This window comes from Zingiber officinale, chromosome 5B, assembly GCF_018446385.1.
Source record: "Zingiber officinale cultivar Zhangliang chromosome 5B, Zo_v1.1, whole genome shotgun sequence".
Classification (NCBI taxonomy): domain Eukaryota; kingdom Viridiplantae; phylum Streptophyta; class Magnoliopsida; order Zingiberales; family Zingiberaceae; genus Zingiber; species Zingiber officinale.
Window position 1 is genome coordinate 139,523,655 of NC_055995.1, and position 20,130 is coordinate 139,543,784.

Consider the following 20,130-nt stretch of genomic DNA (forward strand, 5'->3'; position numbering starts at 1 on the left):
CTCTAGTTGTCAAACTCATGCATTCGAACATCATCAATTTTGTAGGAGTAGCACGGGTTATACTCCTTGATTCGGCCAAGCAGCTGTTTTCTTACTGGCTGGAGACATTAGGATGTCGAGAGTTAAACGTGGATGTTGGTTATGATAACTAGTTCATTGGAGTGACTCGCTGTAAGACTTCATATGGTTATATATATATATATATATCTGTGAAGTGTTACTACAGCACGAGTGCAAGTTTCTTTCGACTTGAGGTATATAAGTTATCTTGGTCATGGAGACTTATACTTTGATATTTTAAGCAAACATCTCATTGAGGTGTGGACCCGGGATGATTGGATATAAATTAAAGTGTCCGAAGATGTTTGGATATCCCACAAAGGATTCACCGCTCTTTACGAGGAGACGTATATCCTATGGTCACTCGTAAGGATTATTACTCAAAGTCTTTAGTCAAAACATCACATGTTAAGAGTGCGAGACTCTTATATACATGTACGAGTAATTTTTCTTCTCCTTTTTTTACGTCACGTTGAAAACAAATACTCCTTTTTTTTTAGTTTTTCTATTTTATTTTCTTTATTTTCTCATGATGCAATTTAATTGTAATTGCATTTCCTCTTTGGCTTGAACTTTCAAGGCTCATTATCTCTTCCATCTTGGTCTACTAGATTTTTAGAACTTTTCTAGAACTCAATAATCCGAGTCCATTGTAATCATATCAACGATCCAATATCAATGATACGGCAAACACATTTGCTCGCTATTACAATAATATATAAATCAAATTTATATACTTTGTGTGAAACTCTTCCACTCTCCTTATTTCCATTGATTGGAAATCACTCTAACATTTGATCATATCAAATTTTATTTGTCAATTCACTGTTTGATTATATCAAACTTTATTCGCCAAATTTAACTCCTTGAATTTGACTTTCTCAATGGGAAATAGGGAAACCAATACTTGTGTGACCCTCAATTGTTAAGGGATACAGCTAGCCGTGAGTTTACAACTCTTTGTGATTTAGGACTATACTTGTCCTTTATTCGGGCATACCCTTAATAGCCTCATCCTATGATTAACTCCTTAATTATAGGATGTCAGAATTAATTTTGATTAACACCCAACGAATCATGGTAAGAGCGTCTAGCAGCACCGCCCCATGATTCCCTAGATATCACTGAATAGTGCCTGCAAGAACCAGTCGATTATGGTTAACATACAGTTCAGTCCCTTCATCTCATATATCCCAGTTGAATCTACAACCATTGGTACATCGAGGATTGTATATTGATTCGACAACCATGTGATATATCTTATAGTGATATCGCATATGTAATCAATAAACTCCTTTCCTAAAGTACATCTTACAACTCTTATCAGAGACTTCATACACTATAAAATAATATATTATATAGGATATCCACACCTATGGGTGTGTGGTGAATCCCCGACTACAATACACTGACTTCTATATTTTTCGTTACTACACCCAATCTCACCACCTAATGACCCCTAATAGAGTCGGTAAATGAGTCAAAGTGCAGCCCCAACATATAAAGTCTCAGTGTTGTCCCGGGTCATAAGGACTACTAGTGTACAACCATAACCAAAGACTTATCCACTCAATAAATGATAACCACTTGGAAAGTCTGTGTGAGGGATGTTCAATAAACTCATCATATGATCATCCATCTGTATGTTTGAACATCTCTATGTCCTTACCAATGAAACATGATACACTACATCACAGATGCTAGTCTCTAGCTCAAACAGCCTTTTATCCTTATTTATTAGGCGACCCAATTGACTAGGAACAAATTTAGAATATACAGTGAATATTAATGTATTTCAGATGACCATCATATATACTACAACATCTCACTATAGTATATTCAAAGACTTTATCTATGCATATAGCATATGTATAAAGATAAAGTAATATCAAACTGAATTGAATTATATTAAAATAAAGATTGTTTATTTACAAGAGTCAATAAAGTCCTAGCCAATAGTTGGCTTTACAGGGCACCTGCTCTAACAAAAGCCCATGGCTCTCTAGCTGAATATGATACTTTAGACCGGCTAGCTGAGCAAAAGTCATGAGGTAGACCAACTCCCATTTGTACTTGCTTAACTCGAGAGGGTTAGGCATTTCATTTGCCACTCGGTCGGGAAGGTTACGGGAGGGGTCGGTCAAAGATAGAAGTAGTGGGACTTCCATCCCTTATTAGACGAGGGTATTTTATTAAAGAATACCGCATCCACTCGAGCTTGAAAAATGAAGATGTCCGGCTCGGACTTCTTAGGGTAGTAGAAATGGTGGAAGACTAGGGGATACAAGGGGACTCGGTATAGCCAGGACAATACTCATACCCCACACAACAATCTAATGGAATTAAATGTTAATTGTTGTAGAAGGATGTGGAAATAAGAACAAACTTCAAAAAGAAAAGGGCGCGGGGGAAAGCAAAGGTCGGCCAAGAATTGGTCCTTGAAAAAAGCAATAAAATTGGATGGAGGAAGGTGGGGGTGATCGTAGACAGAGGGGATGACAATATAATGGGCAGGAGGAATATGATAAGAAAGATGCAGCTCATCCACCTCCTCACCATTAAAATCATAAGCAGTGGAAGTGTACCAGAGCCCATGGACAACGACAGGGGGACCACGAGCCATGAAAAGTGGACAGAGGACTGGAGGAGAAGAAAGAAATGGAACTTACTAGAAACGAGAAGAGCAAAAGGTTTGAACAATCGTCAGCGGCAGCAAGCAGGAAGCAAGGAAGAAGAAGAAGAGAGGAGCGTGAAAACAATAAAGTGACATTGAAACATGAAACTTAAAATCCCTAGTGACAGTTGCTCACAACTGTTCAATCAAAGGGATGAGAGATTTAATCCAGATTGTTGAATTTAAACTGCCAATGGACACATTGAATCTCAACAGTTACTTATCACATCCGATATTCTTTAGCGCAAGCATGCGACACATGTCAACCAGACGCAGACCGCATTTATGAAGGATGGGAGGCAACAGTAGGCTTATGGTAAAAAGGCATGCTCATCATGGTTAACATTAAGACGTACCATGTTTCCAATGTGTCATAGTGATGTCAGTATAGGCCAAGCGGCGGCACAAAGAATGAGTGTCTAGTCAGGAAACAAAGGACGTTAAAAGCATCAACAACTAAGTGTCGCAACAACTTGAGACGAGCGGCGATACAAAGAATGAATGTCCGATCAGAGAATAAGAAGCATAGACAACACAATTATCCAGTCAGTCAGACTGCAGTCTCTTTCGACTAGATTTGAAGGGGATACTTGTAATACAACGGATGATGTGGAGCCTTAGAGTCGGGTCAAAGTCAAGAATGTCGGCTGATGTGGCAGTCAAAGTCAAGGAGAGGTCAATCCTAGAAGCCGATGTAGTTGCGCGGCTGAGAGTTCGTTCGATCTGACCGATGGGAGGGTCGGACGTCGATTTGTTGAATGTGGATGAATAACTAAAGAAGAGTTAGCACTCTTCATAGCCTAGACTTCTTTGCCACTTGAAAATAGCATGATTAACTAGATTGGTCAAGTAGTTCAACTGATCGGAACTGCAGGCTGATCGGAACTGCAGGCTGATCGGATAGACTGGACGCCCGGTCCGCTTGAACTCTTTGGCTAGACAGATAAGACGAGTGAGGAACGAGTTCCCAACAACACTTTATAAGTTCGATTGGCTGATCCTTTTGAGCGATTGTCTATCGGATCACAGGAGGAACTCGGTCAGTTTTCCATATAAGTCTATGGTGGGGCCCTTAACCCAACAACCTCATATTCCTTTTGGTATCTTGTATCATGAAGGACCAAGAATATTCTGTATGCAAGACGTATATTAGAAGCTTCCTCTCTGCCACATGCAGGGATTGCGGGTCCATTTTGAGAAAGATGTCAAAACATCTTTATGATTTATCCTTTTTTGGAAATGTTTTGAGATTCGTACATTTACAAATAATAACACTACAAAAGGGGTCTCCCTTTACCAGCGTAGGTATATGAGGCTATGTAATTTTACACACTCATAGCCATTGTTCGTCATATTGTTCATCTACTCGACTTGATTACTGACTTGAGATTGGAGGATCTACGTCGGAACTCCTTCCCTGGCCCGATCATTAACGTTCTTTTTGACACACAGGAGTGCTTCGGAGTTATTTTTTGACAACGAAGAGTCTTGATTTAATCAATATCAAGCCACGCTTCCCAATTAATTATCTTCTCTATTTTCGAACAGGATCACTTACCAAGCATATCTAAATAAGAACCTCTCGACAATGCGAGGTCCTGCACCACTACTACTACTTTTGCTTCAATTTATTAACTGACCTGAAGCTCTCTCATAGTTGCTTAGGAAGGCAATCAACCAAGATCGAGTACCGTTTACAAAGAGTTTCACTAATCTACCTGATCTGAAGCCATGGGATTGAATTGTTCTTGCACCCCGTCCTTTCCGATAAACTGATAAAAAACAACAGAGGAATATCCATTTCATTTCGATTTGCGTCCTTCTGCACCATATTTTGATCTGCCTCTTCTACGATCTGGAATTCACAATAAATCCTTCACTCCTTAAATACGATGTGATTTCACACTCGGCGAATCTTTCACTCTACCTCCTCTGACTAAGACTATAGGATGTTACTGAAAATTATGGCCTTCACCTTGAATGTGAGAAAATAAAATAGCTGTTGTCTATTGCTGAATTTGGTTCTTACGGTGTTCTCGTCAGAACACGTAGGCATACTCCTTGCTTCTGGGACATTGATCTGAAGCTCGAGTACGGTCTGTGTGCCGTTTTTCTTCTCTACCATGACAAATCAATCGGTTGCATGTAGGGCATAGGCTCATGTTTCCGACTAAATAATCTAAGCTCAATAGTTTCCCCATGGATTTGGATGAACTGGCCAACTCTTTCAGAATTTTAAAGGGCAAGATGCTTCTTTACTGAATCAGCCAGCTGCTGCAATTTATTGTTGAAATAAATAATCTGTTGTCGGAGATTTATGGGGTATTAGTTAAATTTAAACTATACTGAATTAAATTCAACTTACAGTCGAAATGATCTGAGCGGATAATCTCAGGCTGTCAGCAGGGGTTGATTTTTGTTACGTGCCGAAGAGCGGGCTGAGTCGTCGAGCGGGCTGATTAGTTGAGTAGTAGGTCTGTATTGCCGAGCGAGCAGGTCGGCTGAACAGCAAGTCTATGTTGCAGAGCGACAGGTCTGGTAGATCTGCGTTACAGAGCGACAGAGCAAGCAGATCTATATTACAGAACGACAGAGCAGGCAGATCTGTGTTGTAGAGTGGGCAGACCTCTGAGCGACAGAGTGGACAGATCTGTGTTGCAGAATGACAGGTCTGCCAATTGGCCTGTCAGGTTTTGAGCTGCAGACCGAGGCATGCGATTGACACAGTTTCCTTGAAACAGATTCACCCCACCTCCGGCTTTGCTTCGAGGCTTAACTAGGGTCGTCTGTTTCCCAGGATACAACGACTGATCGTGATTCCCACCAAGCACTGGTGGTCACGGCGAACTGAGTGGCACCCACTTGTGTTTTTTCTGTGTGTATTCTCTGCCTATGACCACAACCTCCTTATATGGGAGCTCAGATCAACGGTGAGCAAGCATCTGTTACATAGTAGCAAAAATATTTACATAGACCGATCCGACATTCAGCGCGCATAGGTCGTGCCCGCACATGCGTCAACATGGTTCAATGCAATTCAAGCCTTAGATTTGCACCCCCCCCCCTCCCCCCTCTGCACACCCACGCGTAAGAGAGAGCATCTCCTCATGCATTTGTTTACATCCTCAATGCATGTGAATCAATATAAATTAACTAACATACCTTAAAACTTTCAATGTTGACTAAAGTCACATTCACAATGAAGCTTCTATCCATCTTCACCTCTTCTCCATTCACACGTATTCAATAATTATATAGCTTTTAAGTTAAATTCATATCTCTATTTCAGAATGCAGATTGTAGGAGTTTAAGTTCATGAACTTACCAGAGTATTTTCTGAGCTTATACAGTCGATAAGTGTGATACGTTGCAGTATGTGCAATGGCACATTGCCACCCCGATCTTTAGGTATTGTTTCCATGTATGTTAGATACAAAAACCAATAATGAGATGGCTCCCATCTCGCTAAATTTTGTTAATCACGTTTAGAATTAGATCGAATCGTATATACGTGCGGACTGCTCTACTTGTTCCATAGCTCTAGTGGCCATTCGTAAGTCCATAGAGCATCGGCACAAATGGCTTGGGTCAGGTCAGCTCATCTCCTGGAAGGGTTGCTATCAGCCTAACTTACTTCACCCTTTCACAAGCGATCAATCGCTGTTGATTGATGAATTGTGTGACAAAGTTTAACCATGAATCTTGATCTAGCCGATTCCACTGAGTAGGATAAAGAGTTAGTTGTTACTGCTATCATAATCACTTATAATGTTAGCACATCGTCACTCGCAAAAACCGCACGAACATATCACAAAATATGCATCCTTACCTAGCAACATAACACGAGTTACTAGCCTATGAACTATCCCAAACTTGTCTCAAAAGAAGTCAGTAAAGGGCCACACACAAACACGAAAACAAGCTCTTGGGCTCATCTCACAACTGACTCGGCCTTAGCGGTTCAACGACTCAGCTCACTCGCTCCAGTAGGACCCATCGTCACCTGCAAAAACCACACGAAGTTATCACAAAATATGGAATTTAAAAATTCAATTAAAAAATATTAGTTTTTTATTAATACGGTTAGATTTTAATTTTAAAAATTGTTTAACTAATATTTTATCAGTTTAATTTATTCAATTTTAATTAAAAAAATTTAGACATTGATTTGAAACAAAATAATTTATTTAATTTTTAATTACTTATCCTGCTATTCCAAACTGGTGAATCCATTAAAGAACAGCAACACGCAAACAAAAACAAGTCAATAACATAGCTCTTGGGCTCGACTCCTAACTGACTCGGCCTTTCCAGTTCGACTCGACAACTCAGCTCACTCGCTCCAGTAGGACTCGTCCCTCGGCTTCTCGTCCTCGTGCCCCTCTTCGCCGATCTCCACCTCCGCCCGCCGGAACCGCCGCACGTCTTCCGCCGCCGCCTGGCGGAACAGCCCAACGTCCACTGCCCCCGCCACCATGTGATACCCCCTCGCCTTCAGCTCCTCCGGCGGATCGTGCGGCATTGCGAAGCCCCCCAGATAGGGGCCTCCGAGGCTGGCACTCCCTCCCTCAGCCGCAGCGTTCGCCTCTGACTGCCTCTTCTTCAGACCGAGAACCCTTCTCTCCAACTCCCGAAGCACCTGGCGCACCTTCTTGTTTCCCGGATCCCACAGGTAGCCCATGCTCCCGCTCAGATCCAGAGGGCCCATCTGGATCACGTCGACCCCCTCGACGGTGGCGATCGCCTCGATCTCCGACACGGCGTCCACCGACTCCACCTGGCACATCACCAACAGCTCCTCCTCGCAGCGGGCTAGGTACCCGTCGTCGAGGCCGTAGGCGGAGGCGCGGACGACGGTGTGGGCGGAGCCGCGCACGCCGCGCGGTGGGAAGCGGCAGCAGGAGACGGCGTGCGCGGCGGCGGCGGGAGAATCGACCATGGGGAACATGATGCCCTGGGGGCCTATATCAAGGGCCTTCTTGGCCCAGACGGCGGAGGGCTCCGGGAGGCGGAGCACGGCAGGGGTGTGCGCGGCAGCGAGGGCTCGGAGGCAGGGGAGGGCATCGGATATGCCCCCGGGGCCGTGCTCCATGTCGACGACGACGTAGTCGTAGCCGGCGAGGCCGGCAATCTCGGCGAGAGTCGGGGAGGCGCTGAGGAGGAAGAGGCCGTAGAGGGTCTCGCCAGCGGCTAGGCGGGACTTGAGGCTCCGGGGAAAGGTCTCGTACTCCTGATGCGACGGCGATCCAGCGGATCGAACGCGTGGAAGCGACGGCCTTCGCGAGGGAATGGAGATGGCAGTGAACATTTGGTCGGATCGGAGAGAAAGGGTGGTCGAATGAGCGCTTTGAATCTGCAGGATTTGCGGGCCGAGGAGGGGAGGCTTAGCGGCGGTAGCCAGCGCCATGGTTGACAGAGAAGCCGCCATCGTTCTGCCCTTCCCCTCTCCACAGCGGTGACGGCGAGCTTTATGCGGTTGGATAATGACTGCCCGTCTCTAGGGCATGACGCTGGACCCCGCATTGGCTCCCTTGTCGTATCGAACCATGATTCGGGTAACGTCTTGGGTCCTGGATCATTAAATTGATAAACATAACCCTATTTCAGAGGTATCCTCATACCGGAGCAGCTCCGCTACGGATTATAATGTCGTCGCTTCTGCCGCCCACCGCCATAGCTCCACCGCTCCACTCCGTACCCTCCTCGCTTCTCGGTCAGAGCCTACTGACCTACGGTGACCCTCTTCATTTCCGGCTCCGCGAGTCAAAGCCTAGCTCAAATCCTGTAATCTTCCGTTCTTGCTTCATCTCCCGCTCTCGCTCTTTGCGGTGTCTATGCAGCGCTGACCCAAAGGGAACTGGATCGAGGCCGGACGAGATAGTATCCGGCATGGTGGAGAAATTGCTGCAGAGGGAGGAGAACAAAGCGCTTCTGGACGGGCTGGAGAAGGCCTCCGCCAGAGTAGACCGGGCGAGGAAGTGGAGGCCTTGAGCGCTAAGGAGTACGTGCGGCAACTACAGAGCCGCGAGGCCGAGGTGAGCTCTCCCTCACAGTGCTAATCTTCTCCTTCATGAGTATTTTTGGTTGTCTAATTGCCTCATTGGCTAAAGAAAAGGTTTGAGTCTTGTGATTTGCAATGCTCATAGATGCAACATAGTTACATAACTGCATTTCTTCTGCAATTCGATCTCATACATAGTGTTGAAATCATGTTGAATCCTCATCTACATCCAGATGAAATTTTGAAGATTATAGAGAGAAAGGTTTCCATTTGGTGAAGGTTGTTTTTGAACTTAGGACCTTGGCAATAACTTTCAAAGTCTTTAGTCTTTACCAACTTGGTAGCATGCACCTTCGAGATTATTTCCTCATCTACTTGAATCTCTACAATTTGACATACTAATATGTGTTTGTGCTATAATGGGATCAATTTTACTTTTATGACTCGTCTCATTGCATTGTTATTGTCACTCTTCACTAATCGTTCAACTAACATAGTAACATGGGCAATTGGTGGAGTATAATGAATTTCACTACCTTTCATAGGGAAATGACATTGATTGTTGAAGGAAAATAGAATAATATTTTTACCTCATTATTAGTCTATTCCATACATTTGTGGAACCTACATCCTTGTAAGCATTTATTTGCTCGAAGACCAGCTCCACACTAATAAGAGCATGGTAATCACTTGCTTAGGATAGAATGATTAACATGTGTTTATTAGCACTACTTAGGCAAGAAGTGAAGTTTTTGACATCTAGCATGGTGGGGAAGCCAGTTCTTTTGTCCTAGTAACTTTGCAGAAGCTTAGTTTTTGGAATTGGAAATGTATACCTATGTCAAAGATCCGCTCCTGATTGAATTTTTTTTTCTGTACTGTTTTCCAAAGAAAATCACCTATTTAGCGCGAAGAAGAGAACCTTTTATCTATGGTTACCTCATGGATCAAATAGTTATATGTACTGTATAGTTTCATTGGGCAATAGCAAAAAAGGTAAAACTTCCATCCCTTATACGAGTGAACAATGCTCTCTCTAGTGGTAAATTCTTGAGCTTATCACTGTGTGAAGCATTGTCTCGAATAGAGAACATGCAATTTTTGTGTCTGAAAAATTGTATCTTGGATCATAAACCTTACTATTTTAGACCCTTGCACAACATCACTGTGTGATCAAGGCTCTCTCTAGTTCCCACATGGACAAGTGGTGTAGCCTAATTTATATATATATAATTGGTCTCTTTCCTAACAATTGAATTTTTGGATAAATAGTTAGACAATCAATTTATTAGTAATCCAAAAGTATCAAGTGAAACTAATTCAACCTGGTTTTTATAGAACTCAAACAGTAGACAAGAGGATTTTGCACAATTCCTCGTCATTTATCCTATAAAAATGCATGTTGCACTATTTGGAATTGGTTTTCAAATAAGATTGCAGAATCGCAAAGGGAATTGTGAGAAGCTAGGGGGAAGGTAGAAGAAGCTCAAAGGTCTTTGTCAGCAAATCTAGATGAGAACCATAACATTTATGGGTCTCTGAAGTTATTGATAAAGATTGAGAGACATTAGAATCAGCAAAGGCTGCTCTAATTTCTGCTGTGACCGGCACACTTGCTAATTTCCCTATTTCTCTGTATCAAGCTACAAGCTACAAGCTACAAGCTATCCTGAACTTATCACTCATCTGGCTGTTGTTTCTATTAGCTGTGCTTTATTTGGAGTTACCTTCCGTTATACAGTAAGAGGTGACTTGGATAATTTTCAACTCAAACCCGGGGCATGCGCAGCCTTCAGTGTCATTAAGGGTATAGACCTCTAACATCTTCCTAACATATTTTTATTCCTATTTTCATTTTGATTGCTGAGAAGAAATCAAAGTGAACATGCAGGTCTCTTAGAGGTAGAAACCATAAAGACATTTGAATTAGATACGGAAAGCCTTATCTCATTCTCGATCAATGGAGCACTTCATGTGTTTGAGAATATCTTCACATTCCTCGCTGCTGCTGTTGCACTTGATTTCTAAGATGGCAATTTTGAAACCATTGCTATGAGGAAATAGAACCGTGAACCATAATTCATTCGCAAGACGTGTTTCATTTCGGTCTTTACAAGTATTTAAGGTATCTATCCACAGCCATCCTTCATTTAAGTTACTCTGCCATTCATTCTCCTACGTGTAGTAGTTCGAGCAGTTGGAGAGCTATAAACAAGCCGATCACGGAGTTGCTACAATGAACTTGTTGAATGAAGATATGAAGCTCTTCAACTTCATGTGTATCATGCTGTCTTAGAAATGGATCAGCTTTCTGACCTAACCAATTGATACTTGTGCCTGACTTCGACACTCCAAGAGGACCTCGACAACCCATATTAGTTTAAAGCCGATGATTATACATACGGTAAGTAGTTCGGTTTGATTTTATTTAATCATATTAATAGCGTATTAAAAGGTTATGAGTTATGAAGTCAGATATGTAATTGTAGAAAACTCAAATCCTAATGATTGAGTTAGTTGATGGTGTGCCTTGTGATGCAGTTGATAAATGTGCTCATCTATTTTCACCTAACTAAACAGTGACCCAACTTGCTCATTAGGATCATTCTCCTGCGTTCATTAGGATCATTAAATTGATGGGGTACTTCATGTGCCTGAGAATATCTTCACATTCCTAGCTGCTGCTGTTGCACTGGATTTCAGTTTTAAGACACTGAAAAATAAAATAAATAAATAAAGATATTTTGTGATGAATTTTGCGATGTATTTTTTGAAAAAAATAAAAAACGTCACAAAATAATTTGAGATGAACTCTATGGTGAAAATTTTTTTTGTCGTGAATAAGTCATCGCCAATCTCTGTGACAAAAGTGTAAATTCATCATTAATTTTGTGATATTATTTTTATTGTCAAATTTGTTGTAATCTTGCAACGAAAATAAAATCCGTCAACAATTCACAAAATGCAATTCATGAAAATTAGTTTTCGTTTTAGATTTGGTGACAAATCCCGTTTTTATTGTAAATTTGTCACAAATTTGTGATACATACGGTAGTTATGATAATTTTGGTCTGAAAATTTTTGGTCACAAAACGCAAACTTTGTTGAACTCCCCATTTCTGCATTGATAACGTATTTACAAACAAACCTATATACAAAATACTTTCAAATTAAACAATACACATACCAACAACCAAGTAACAGCACAAAATATCCGATTAACCAAGTTCAACGACACAATACCATATAACAACATAACCAATAAAAAAATTCAACAAGATCCAAACCCAGTTTATACGAGTCTCATAATCAAATTAACAAAATATCCAATAATCAAATTAACAAAATATCCCAAAATATCCTACAAGTCTCCACACGAGGGAAAGATACAGGAGTTCATTCTCTTCGTCTGCGGCATATAGTTCCTTCTCCTTCCCTTCATCCTCTTCTTTTTACGTAAAAAAAAAACAAACAAAAAAATATCAATTTCAACGAGAAGGAAAATTTTATAAACTAACACAAAATTTAATATGTAAAGGTCTACTGAATTTTCAATTTCTGCTACCTTTCTTGGCCCTCACCAACCTGGTTCTAAACAAACTAATAGTATTGATACGATGGGTATGAAAAGTTGTCACGGATCTGACTAGAGTAATGCTGAGTTAGGTTAAAGTTAAGGGAGGTCAATGACCATCTCTTTCGATTTAAGCTAATCGATCCGTCTTCCTAGAGCCGACCCGAAGGTCTGACCAGTCAAGGCTGACCCGAAAATCTAATCGGCCAAGGTCGACTCGAAGGTCTGACAGGCTAGGGCCAACCCAAAAGTCCAATCCACTAGGATCGATCTGCCAAATCCGACCAACAACATTCCAAGGCTGACCAGCCAGCCTAAATGGCTGAGCATAGTCGATTCGCCAGTTTGCCTAACAGAGTTGAGTCGACCCAGTGAAGATCCGACCGACAACATTCCAGGACAAATCCGCTAGCCTTTCTAATAGTACAGAGTCGATCCACCAGTGCCAGCTCGCCAGATCAGACCGATAGCATTCCAAGGCTGACTCAAAGCAGAGTTGACCCGCCAGTCTGCTTAGCAAAGCCGAATCGACTCAGAGCAGAGTCTAGCCGACCAATCTGTCAGAGTAGAATCGATCCGCTAGTCTACTTGACAGAGTCAAGTCGACCCAGTGTAAATCTGACCGGCAGCATTCCAAGGCCGACCTAGAGCAAAGCCGATCAGCTAGCCCAACCCGTCGAGCTGAGCCAACCTGCATGCAGTTGGTCCTGTACTCACCGTAAAAGCTCGGATCCTCAATAGAATATCCGGTCTGTGTCCAACCGGCTTTGCCACTCGAATGCTCCAAGCTCACCTTCACTCCGACTCGACACCCTCCCTAGCCTAAATATCTAGACTTACCAGCAGCATGTGGAACCCATGTGGGTTGTCAGGATGCTAGAATATGTAGGCTATCAGAATATGTGGGTTGTCTAAACACGTGGAACAACTTGATTGACATAGCATGGTCCCACTAGATTTTGTATGGTACCAGACATGAGCAACATAACCTTCTGACATCTATGACGTGACATTTCTTATTACAGATGTGACATCCTGTAAGAGGTATCTCCTATAAAAGACCACTCTTGTAGGCCGAGAGGGAGGAGACATACACTCACATTTCATTATTCCTTTCACACTATTTTTCTTCTCATTTTGGATATTATTGGAAACTGATTTCAGCGTAAGAGTGGAGAAGGTTGAGGCAACCTGGTCTCCATTCTAACCCCCTTCCTCGCTCTTTTACTCTTCGCAGGTTCTTCTGGCGATGGGGATAGCTACCTCTCTTCTTCATAGGTCCAGCTCACCCCCTTCTTCCTCCTTCGAAGTCTTCTTTTGGTCAACACCGGTAATGCCTCACCAGCAATCCATCCATCACCCTTTTCCGGACATGATAAAGTATTAATAAAAAAATACAAAAATGAAGGATTCACAATCAAATAACAAATATTCAACAATGCTAATTTTGAGGCAAATAATATTCATACATAATGTTCTTGTCGGGAATCTGAGAAGACGGACCTGTTGGTGTAACGTGCTTGGAATGTTAACCGCATCTCCATGACCTGAACGGTGGGTTGTCTCCTGTGTTGACCAAGTCGTCCAATGTCCTCTGGTTGACACTACCTGCAACCAGCGACCAGGTCGCCCCGGTCTCTGGTACCTCGATGCTCGAAGCGGCTCCCACGAATATATAAGCAGCCGAACAATGATGGCACAACTAAATAAATACCAGACGAGTACAATGACGTACCCTGGCCCCGCGGGACGCTCTCGGATGGGTCGGTGAGCTGGTCGTGAAGTTGATCGAGTCATCGTGACCTGAAAGAGCGGATGCATCTGAGCCAACCGAAGAGGAGCTAAGTCCGACGGTGACAACACGGAGCCGGATACGGCCTGGATCCGAAAGGTGACACACAATCGAAATACAACGAGGCCGGTTAGTAACAACAGCTCACAATACTAATGGTGATACGAAAGACAAAGCACAACGGCTCGATGACCGAATACACAACAGATGCCTACCGGAGACACAGCGATGGATCATATTTGCGCCGAAAATGATAAGACAGCGGCTGTAAAACCACTGTGGTCGCCTGTAGAGCCATCTAAGGCTGCTGGAGACAATGACCAAAAAAGGGGGCATGGCCGGCGCAAAGCGCCACAGGGAGTGCACGACGACAGCGGCCCGGAGGCCAGAGGCAGCGATGAGATCTGCCCAAGACTGCCCGCGGCGTTGATGACTCACACACGGGAGAGAGAAGGGGTGTTAGTGACCGGCGGAAGAGCCCCCGTGTGACGGCGTCGGCATAGTCGGGGTGGTCGACGCCGGCTTCGTGTGTATGCTTCCTCCAGTGGGTAGCGGCGGCTTCCGATCACTAAGGCAGACCTCCCCCTCTTCTCCCTTGATGGCGACGAACTGCTGTTGAGAAGGGAATCCAGCCAAAAACATCACTGCAATGCTGGAAAAAACCCGAAGCTGAGAGAAAGAGGGGGAAAGCAGAGGAGCTGGAGGCTCGCTGGCGACGAAGGAGTAGGCTATGCTGATCGACTGAGTTGCGGGCGGTGTGGAGCAAAGGGACGATGGCGGCGGCGTAGCGAACACCAAGCCGAAAAACCTCCCCCTCCTTTGACACGAAGAACAAGCCCACCTATAAACTCCAAAGCCCTAATAGTGAAAAGACCCAAACGCCCCTCCCTTATTCCCTAATTACTCCCATGTCCTCGACCACATCCGCATCACATAACCAGGCAAATTCATGAATAACCGTCACCGCCATTATCATCATCATCATTGTTCATCACCAGAATCGAGAGGAATCTGACTTAGAGTAGAGCGTAACTGAAGATATCGTATTATGAGATCTTGTCGTCGGCGCATTTTTTTATTTCCCGATCCCTTTGCGATATTATCCCTTTAAATTGTTACCCTCTTCAATCAAGTTATTTATTTATGCCCTTACGGCTAGTGGGGTGGAAGAAGATGTACTAGCAATTCTATGGATTCTACTCAAAGAACTCATTATTAATATCCTTCCCCCTTTCAATTTCCACTCGCTTCCCGTCGTAAATTTATATTATTACCAATAAAGGGCTCAGATTTGTTAGTATCATCACTAGTTAGCGAACTTCTCTCTGCTAGCTTTAGCTCATCATATTTCTCCTTTATTATCATCAGAAAAATTAATATAAAATTACAATAATAATATTTTAAATGATTAAATATAATAAAAATACGTAAAATATAAAGAGAGCGCCTAGAAATTTATAAATTAATTTAAATCTTAATTATTTTAGCTTTATTCTCACTCTCAATCTTGTCTTTATTTTTGAAATAAAATGCCTATAAATAATACCTCCCTCCCTATTTTCTTAATTAGAAAAATATGATTAAAAATAATAAAATAATCTAAAATAAATTAAAAAATTATGAATCTGCGTGTACACTGATTGATATTGGTAGTTTCCGTATACGTCGCGTCGGATTTTTCTGGGGTGTCTATTGATACATGACGCCTAAAGTGTGAGAGGCCGGAATCCGGTCCACTTAAGTTTAATTAAGTATACGTTGACTATTACTGTTTTGCCACGTCAAACTATTCAACTGTTTTGCTATATATATTCTATGGTTGAGGCCGGATTGTTTCAAGTGATCATTCACAATGTCCTCTGACGCCAGATCATTCACAATGTCCTTTGACGCCAGTGACTTCGTTAATGGGTTCCCTCTCTCTCTGTCCCTCCAGTTGCGACGCCGGTTGCGATAATATAATCATGGAGAAGGTGAAGAGAAACGGCGTCGTCGTTCGGAACCACCGGCTCCTCATCTGGCTTGATTTCTTGGCAATGGCGTTCTGCGCGGCGCAACTACTCAGGGGCCTCCTGCTCTCGCAAGGCGCAGCGGCCGGCGGCGCCTCCCCCGCACGCCTACTTCGCGTAGATGCTGGCGCTCGTCGCCGTGCTCTCGGGGATGGCGTTCCGGATGCTCCCGAGGGCAATGACCGTACTTGCGCTATCTGAATTACTATATTTATCGTCATTACCAATTTATTATTTGTATGTCTTATCGTATAGACAATAGATTTCTGAAGGGGTCGTAATGATAAAATTATTATCATGATATTAAAAAGTCATGAGTTAAAATCTTGAAAACAGATTTTTACAAAAAAATTAGGTAAAATTAAATACAATGAATCCTTCTCCAAGTCTCGTATGACGAGAATTTCATAGACCGGATTATTTTTTTCACTGTACAAAGAATAGATTTCTATTATTACTTTTACTTATTTTTTATTCTTACAATTCGTAGCTTTAAGTTGTAGGAAGCGGCAAAGATAGGAAGTTATATCTGATTGAAATAAATATTTGTATGTTTAAGTAGTACGAGATGAAATTCTCATATGCAACATTTTCTTCGAGACGAGTTTCTTGGTTTTATACCTAGCTCGGAACTAATTCCCGGAAGGAAGCTACGAGGAAACTTCCCGGAACTGATTTTCGAAAGGAAGGAATCTATGACCAGGAACTGATCTTACGGCTTCGGAAACTATCAGGAAATTAAGGAAGGAAGTTACGATCCGGAACTGAAGCTACGACTTCGGAAACTACCAAAAAATTAAGGAAGCTAAGGAAGTTACGATCCGGAACTGAAGGAAGGAAGCTATGACCTGGAACTGAAGCTACGACTTCAGAAACTATCAGGAAATTAAGGAAGGAAGCTACGATCCGGAACTGAAGCTACGACTCCGGAAAGTACCAGGAAATTAAGGAAGGAAGCTATGACCCGGAACTGAAGCTACAACTTCAGAAACTACCAGGAAATTAAGGAAGGAAACTGCGACCCGGAACTGAAGCTACGACTCCGGAAGCTGCCTGGAAGGAAGGAAGGAAGGAAGGAAGCTACGACTCGGAACAGATATTACTGGAAGCTACCAGGAACCTTACTGGAACTGATTTCCGGAAGGAAGCTACGAGGAAAGTTCTGATTTCATAAGGAAGCTGCGACCGGCCGGAAACTTCGAGGAAACTCATTGTTTTCGTTAAAATAGTATCTTAAAAAAAAAACTTAATTATATTTTTTATTTTAGCACAATTTATATAATTTTATTTACCAGAGTAAAAAAATATTAGTTAATTATTTTTTTATTTTAGCATTATGTATATAATTTTATTTACAAGAAAAATTCGATTAAAATTGTTTATTATAATTTTGTTTAAAATTGACACTGGAGCAAATTTAACGGTGTGTTGATGATGATCGAATAGGAATTTTAGTCAAAGTTAATATAATAATATTAGAATAATATTTTTTAAATAAAATGAAATATATTTTTAATATTTTAAAAAAAAATAAATATTTTTTTACTTGCTATCCTAGTTTGAATAAAAATAAATATTATAAGAAAATTAATAGTCTAAAATTCGAAACATTAAATATAGAAATGGTAAAACAATGGAAATAGTACATAAGATAATTAGGAAAAAAATTAAGTTTTTATATGTACAAAAGAAAAAATAGTTAGGTGAAAGCAAAGATAATAGAGAACTCAAATTTTAAATTATGGTATATAGGAAAGAGTAAAATAAGAAATGAAGTGAGTATTGTTTTAGATAGTTCATTAAAAAATTAAGTTGTAGGAATAGTTAAAAAGGAGGATAGAATAATAGCTCAAGATATAGTAGTGGCGAAAGAAACTATAAACGTAATTAACATATATATGCACCTCTTCTAGAATTAGAGGAAGATACGAAATCAAGATTTTAGGATGATCTAGATGAAAAGTATTACAAAATATCCTGCCAAACAAATTGATTTTAATAGGAAGTGATTTAAATAGGCATGTCGGAGTAAAAATTGAGAAATATTATAGAGTGTATGAGGATTATGGGTTTGAAACAAGAACGATAAGGCAAAACTATATTAGATTTTGCGATAACATATTATTTTATATTAGCTAATATATTTTTTAAACAGAGAGAAAATACTTACTCATTTTAAAAGCGGAAATAATAAATCACAAATTAACTTTCTTATGGTTAGAAAGAGAGATGCAAAAATTTATAAAAATTACAAGGTCATCTTTGGAGATAACTTAATTACCCATCGTAGGTTAGTAGTGTTAGATATATATCTGAAACATAAAATAGAAAAAAAATATATACAACTCATAAAATTAAGTAGTGAAAGTTAAACGATGAAAACGAGACATAGTTAAGAAGAAGGTAGAAGTACAAGCATTAGGTGAAATATACAGTGATTCTAATATAATATGAGATAAGATAGTATCAAAGTTAAAAAAAAAATAGTAGCTAAGAGTATACTCGATGAGTCAAAGGGACATGCATCACCAAATAAGGAATCTTGTCAGAAATAAAATAAGGTTTAAATGAGATGTAAAATAAAAAAAACTATTAGATAAAATAATATTATGATAAAAGTATAAATGTGTCTACAGAAACAAGGTATTCAATGACTTATAAAATTATTTAACATAATATTGAAAATGAAAAAAATTATCTGATTTATGGAGAGTAAGTCCTTTAGTTTTGTTATATAAGAATAAAAATGTCATACAAAATTATGTAAACTATAGGGGTATTAAACTAATATGTCATACTATGAAACTTTGGAAATAAGTTATAGAAAAAAATAATGAAAGAGTCAACGATGACCGAAAATCAATTTGGGTTCATTCTTAGAAAGTCAATAATAAAAGTAATACATATTCTCAGGTAACTAATTAAAAAGTATAGGGAGTAAAAGCAAGATTTACACATGATATTCATTGACTTAGAAAAAACTTATAATAGAGTGTCAAGAGAAATTATATGAAGAATTCTACTAAAGAGAAGTGTTAGTGTAGCGTATATATAGAACTAATTAAGGATATAAATAATGATGTAACGACAAGAGTGAAGACTTCAAGCAGATTAGCTAAAACATTTCTAATAAAGATAGGTTTATATCAAGGATCAACTCTAAGTCTCTATATTTTAATTTTTATTAATCATGGATGATGTCACTGGACATAATCAAGACATAGTACCGTGGTGCATGATATTTGAAGATGATATTATTTTTGTAGATAAGACACGTGAAGAAGTAGATGCTAAATTAAAATCTTGGCGGGAAACACCAAAAGTGAAAACTTTTAGACTTAGTAAAATAAAGTAAGAATATATGAAATTTAAGTTTAGTAATATTAGACGTAAAGAGACAATTGTTAATAGAAGAGATGAACTAAGAGGTTTAAGTATTTAGGATTATTTTTGTAAAATGAAAGAGGAATTGAGAGATGTGTCTTACGTAAAATACAAATAGGATGGTTGAAAGGGAGAAGAGAGTCAAATGTTTTATGTGATCGTAAAATGCCTCTAAAACTTAAAGAGAAGTTATATAGAATGACAGTTAGACCTGGTATGTTATATGATGCTAAATGTTGAGCTGTGACTTGAGCACATTAGTAGAAAATAAGAATTGCAGAGATGACGATATTAAGATGGATGTGAAGACATATGAGAATGGACAGAATAAGAAATGAGAGTATTAAAGAAAAAATCAGAATTGTATCTATTGAGGAAAAACTCCAAGAGAAACGTTAAAATGATACATATATGTACTTAGATGACCAATTATAACAAATATGCACATCAAATAACAAAAGAGAAACACTGAAAAAAACTTTGCTAGTAATAATAAAAAAGTTAAAATTTATTTAAATATAGATGATAATATTATAAAAATAATTAGAAAAATCCATTGTACCTAATAGAATAAGATTTAGTTGTTCTTATTATTATAGTCAACTCTTTCCCACGATCATGGTCAAAGGCAATTCA

At 40.2% G+C, this 20,130-nt stretch overlaps 2 protein-coding genes, 1 long non-coding RNA gene and 1 pseudogene across 3 annotated transcripts; 1 reads left to right on the forward strand and 3 right to left on the reverse strand.

Annotated features, from left to right (window-relative positions):
- Window positions 1-4,536: 4,536 nt before the first annotated feature.
- Window positions 4,537-4,896, reverse strand: LOC121987161 (ribosomal protein S12, mitochondrial). Its single transcript, XM_042541055.1, is given in 3 exon segments — window positions 4,537-4,729; window positions 4,731-4,803; window positions 4,806-4,896. Coding segments are annotated over 3 exon segments (357 nt in total).
- A 2,001-nt stretch (window positions 4,897-6,897) lies between these two features.
- Window positions 6,898-8,162, reverse strand: LOC121986383 (2-keto-3-deoxy-L-rhamnonate aldolase-like). The gene has a single exon (XM_042540294.1). It carries the CDS (start codon window positions 8,160-8,162, stop codon window positions 7,068-7,070), a length of 1,095 nt encoding a protein of 364 aa, XP_042396228.1. The 3' UTR covers window positions 6,898-7,067.
- A 105-nt stretch (window positions 8,163-8,267) lies between these two features.
- On the forward strand, window positions 8,268-11,275 carry LOC121986384 (annotated as a pseudogene).
- A 723-nt stretch (window positions 11,276-11,998) lies between these two features.
- Window positions 11,999-14,913, reverse strand: LOC121987941. Its single transcript, XR_006113769.1, has 3 exons — window positions 14,317-14,913; window positions 13,813-14,187; window positions 11,999-13,670 (listed from the first exon to the last, which is right to left on the reverse strand). It is a non-coding gene; the product is annotated as an uncharacterized LOC121987941 (long non-coding RNA).
- Window positions 14,914-20,130: the final 5,217 nt, after the last annotated feature.

Excerpts from the sequence above, each read along its gene's own strand:
- LOC121986383 (XM_042540294.1), bottom strand. The coding sequence starts at position 8,162 with ATGGCGGCTTCTCTGTCAACCATGGCGCTGGCTACCGCCGCTAAGCCT.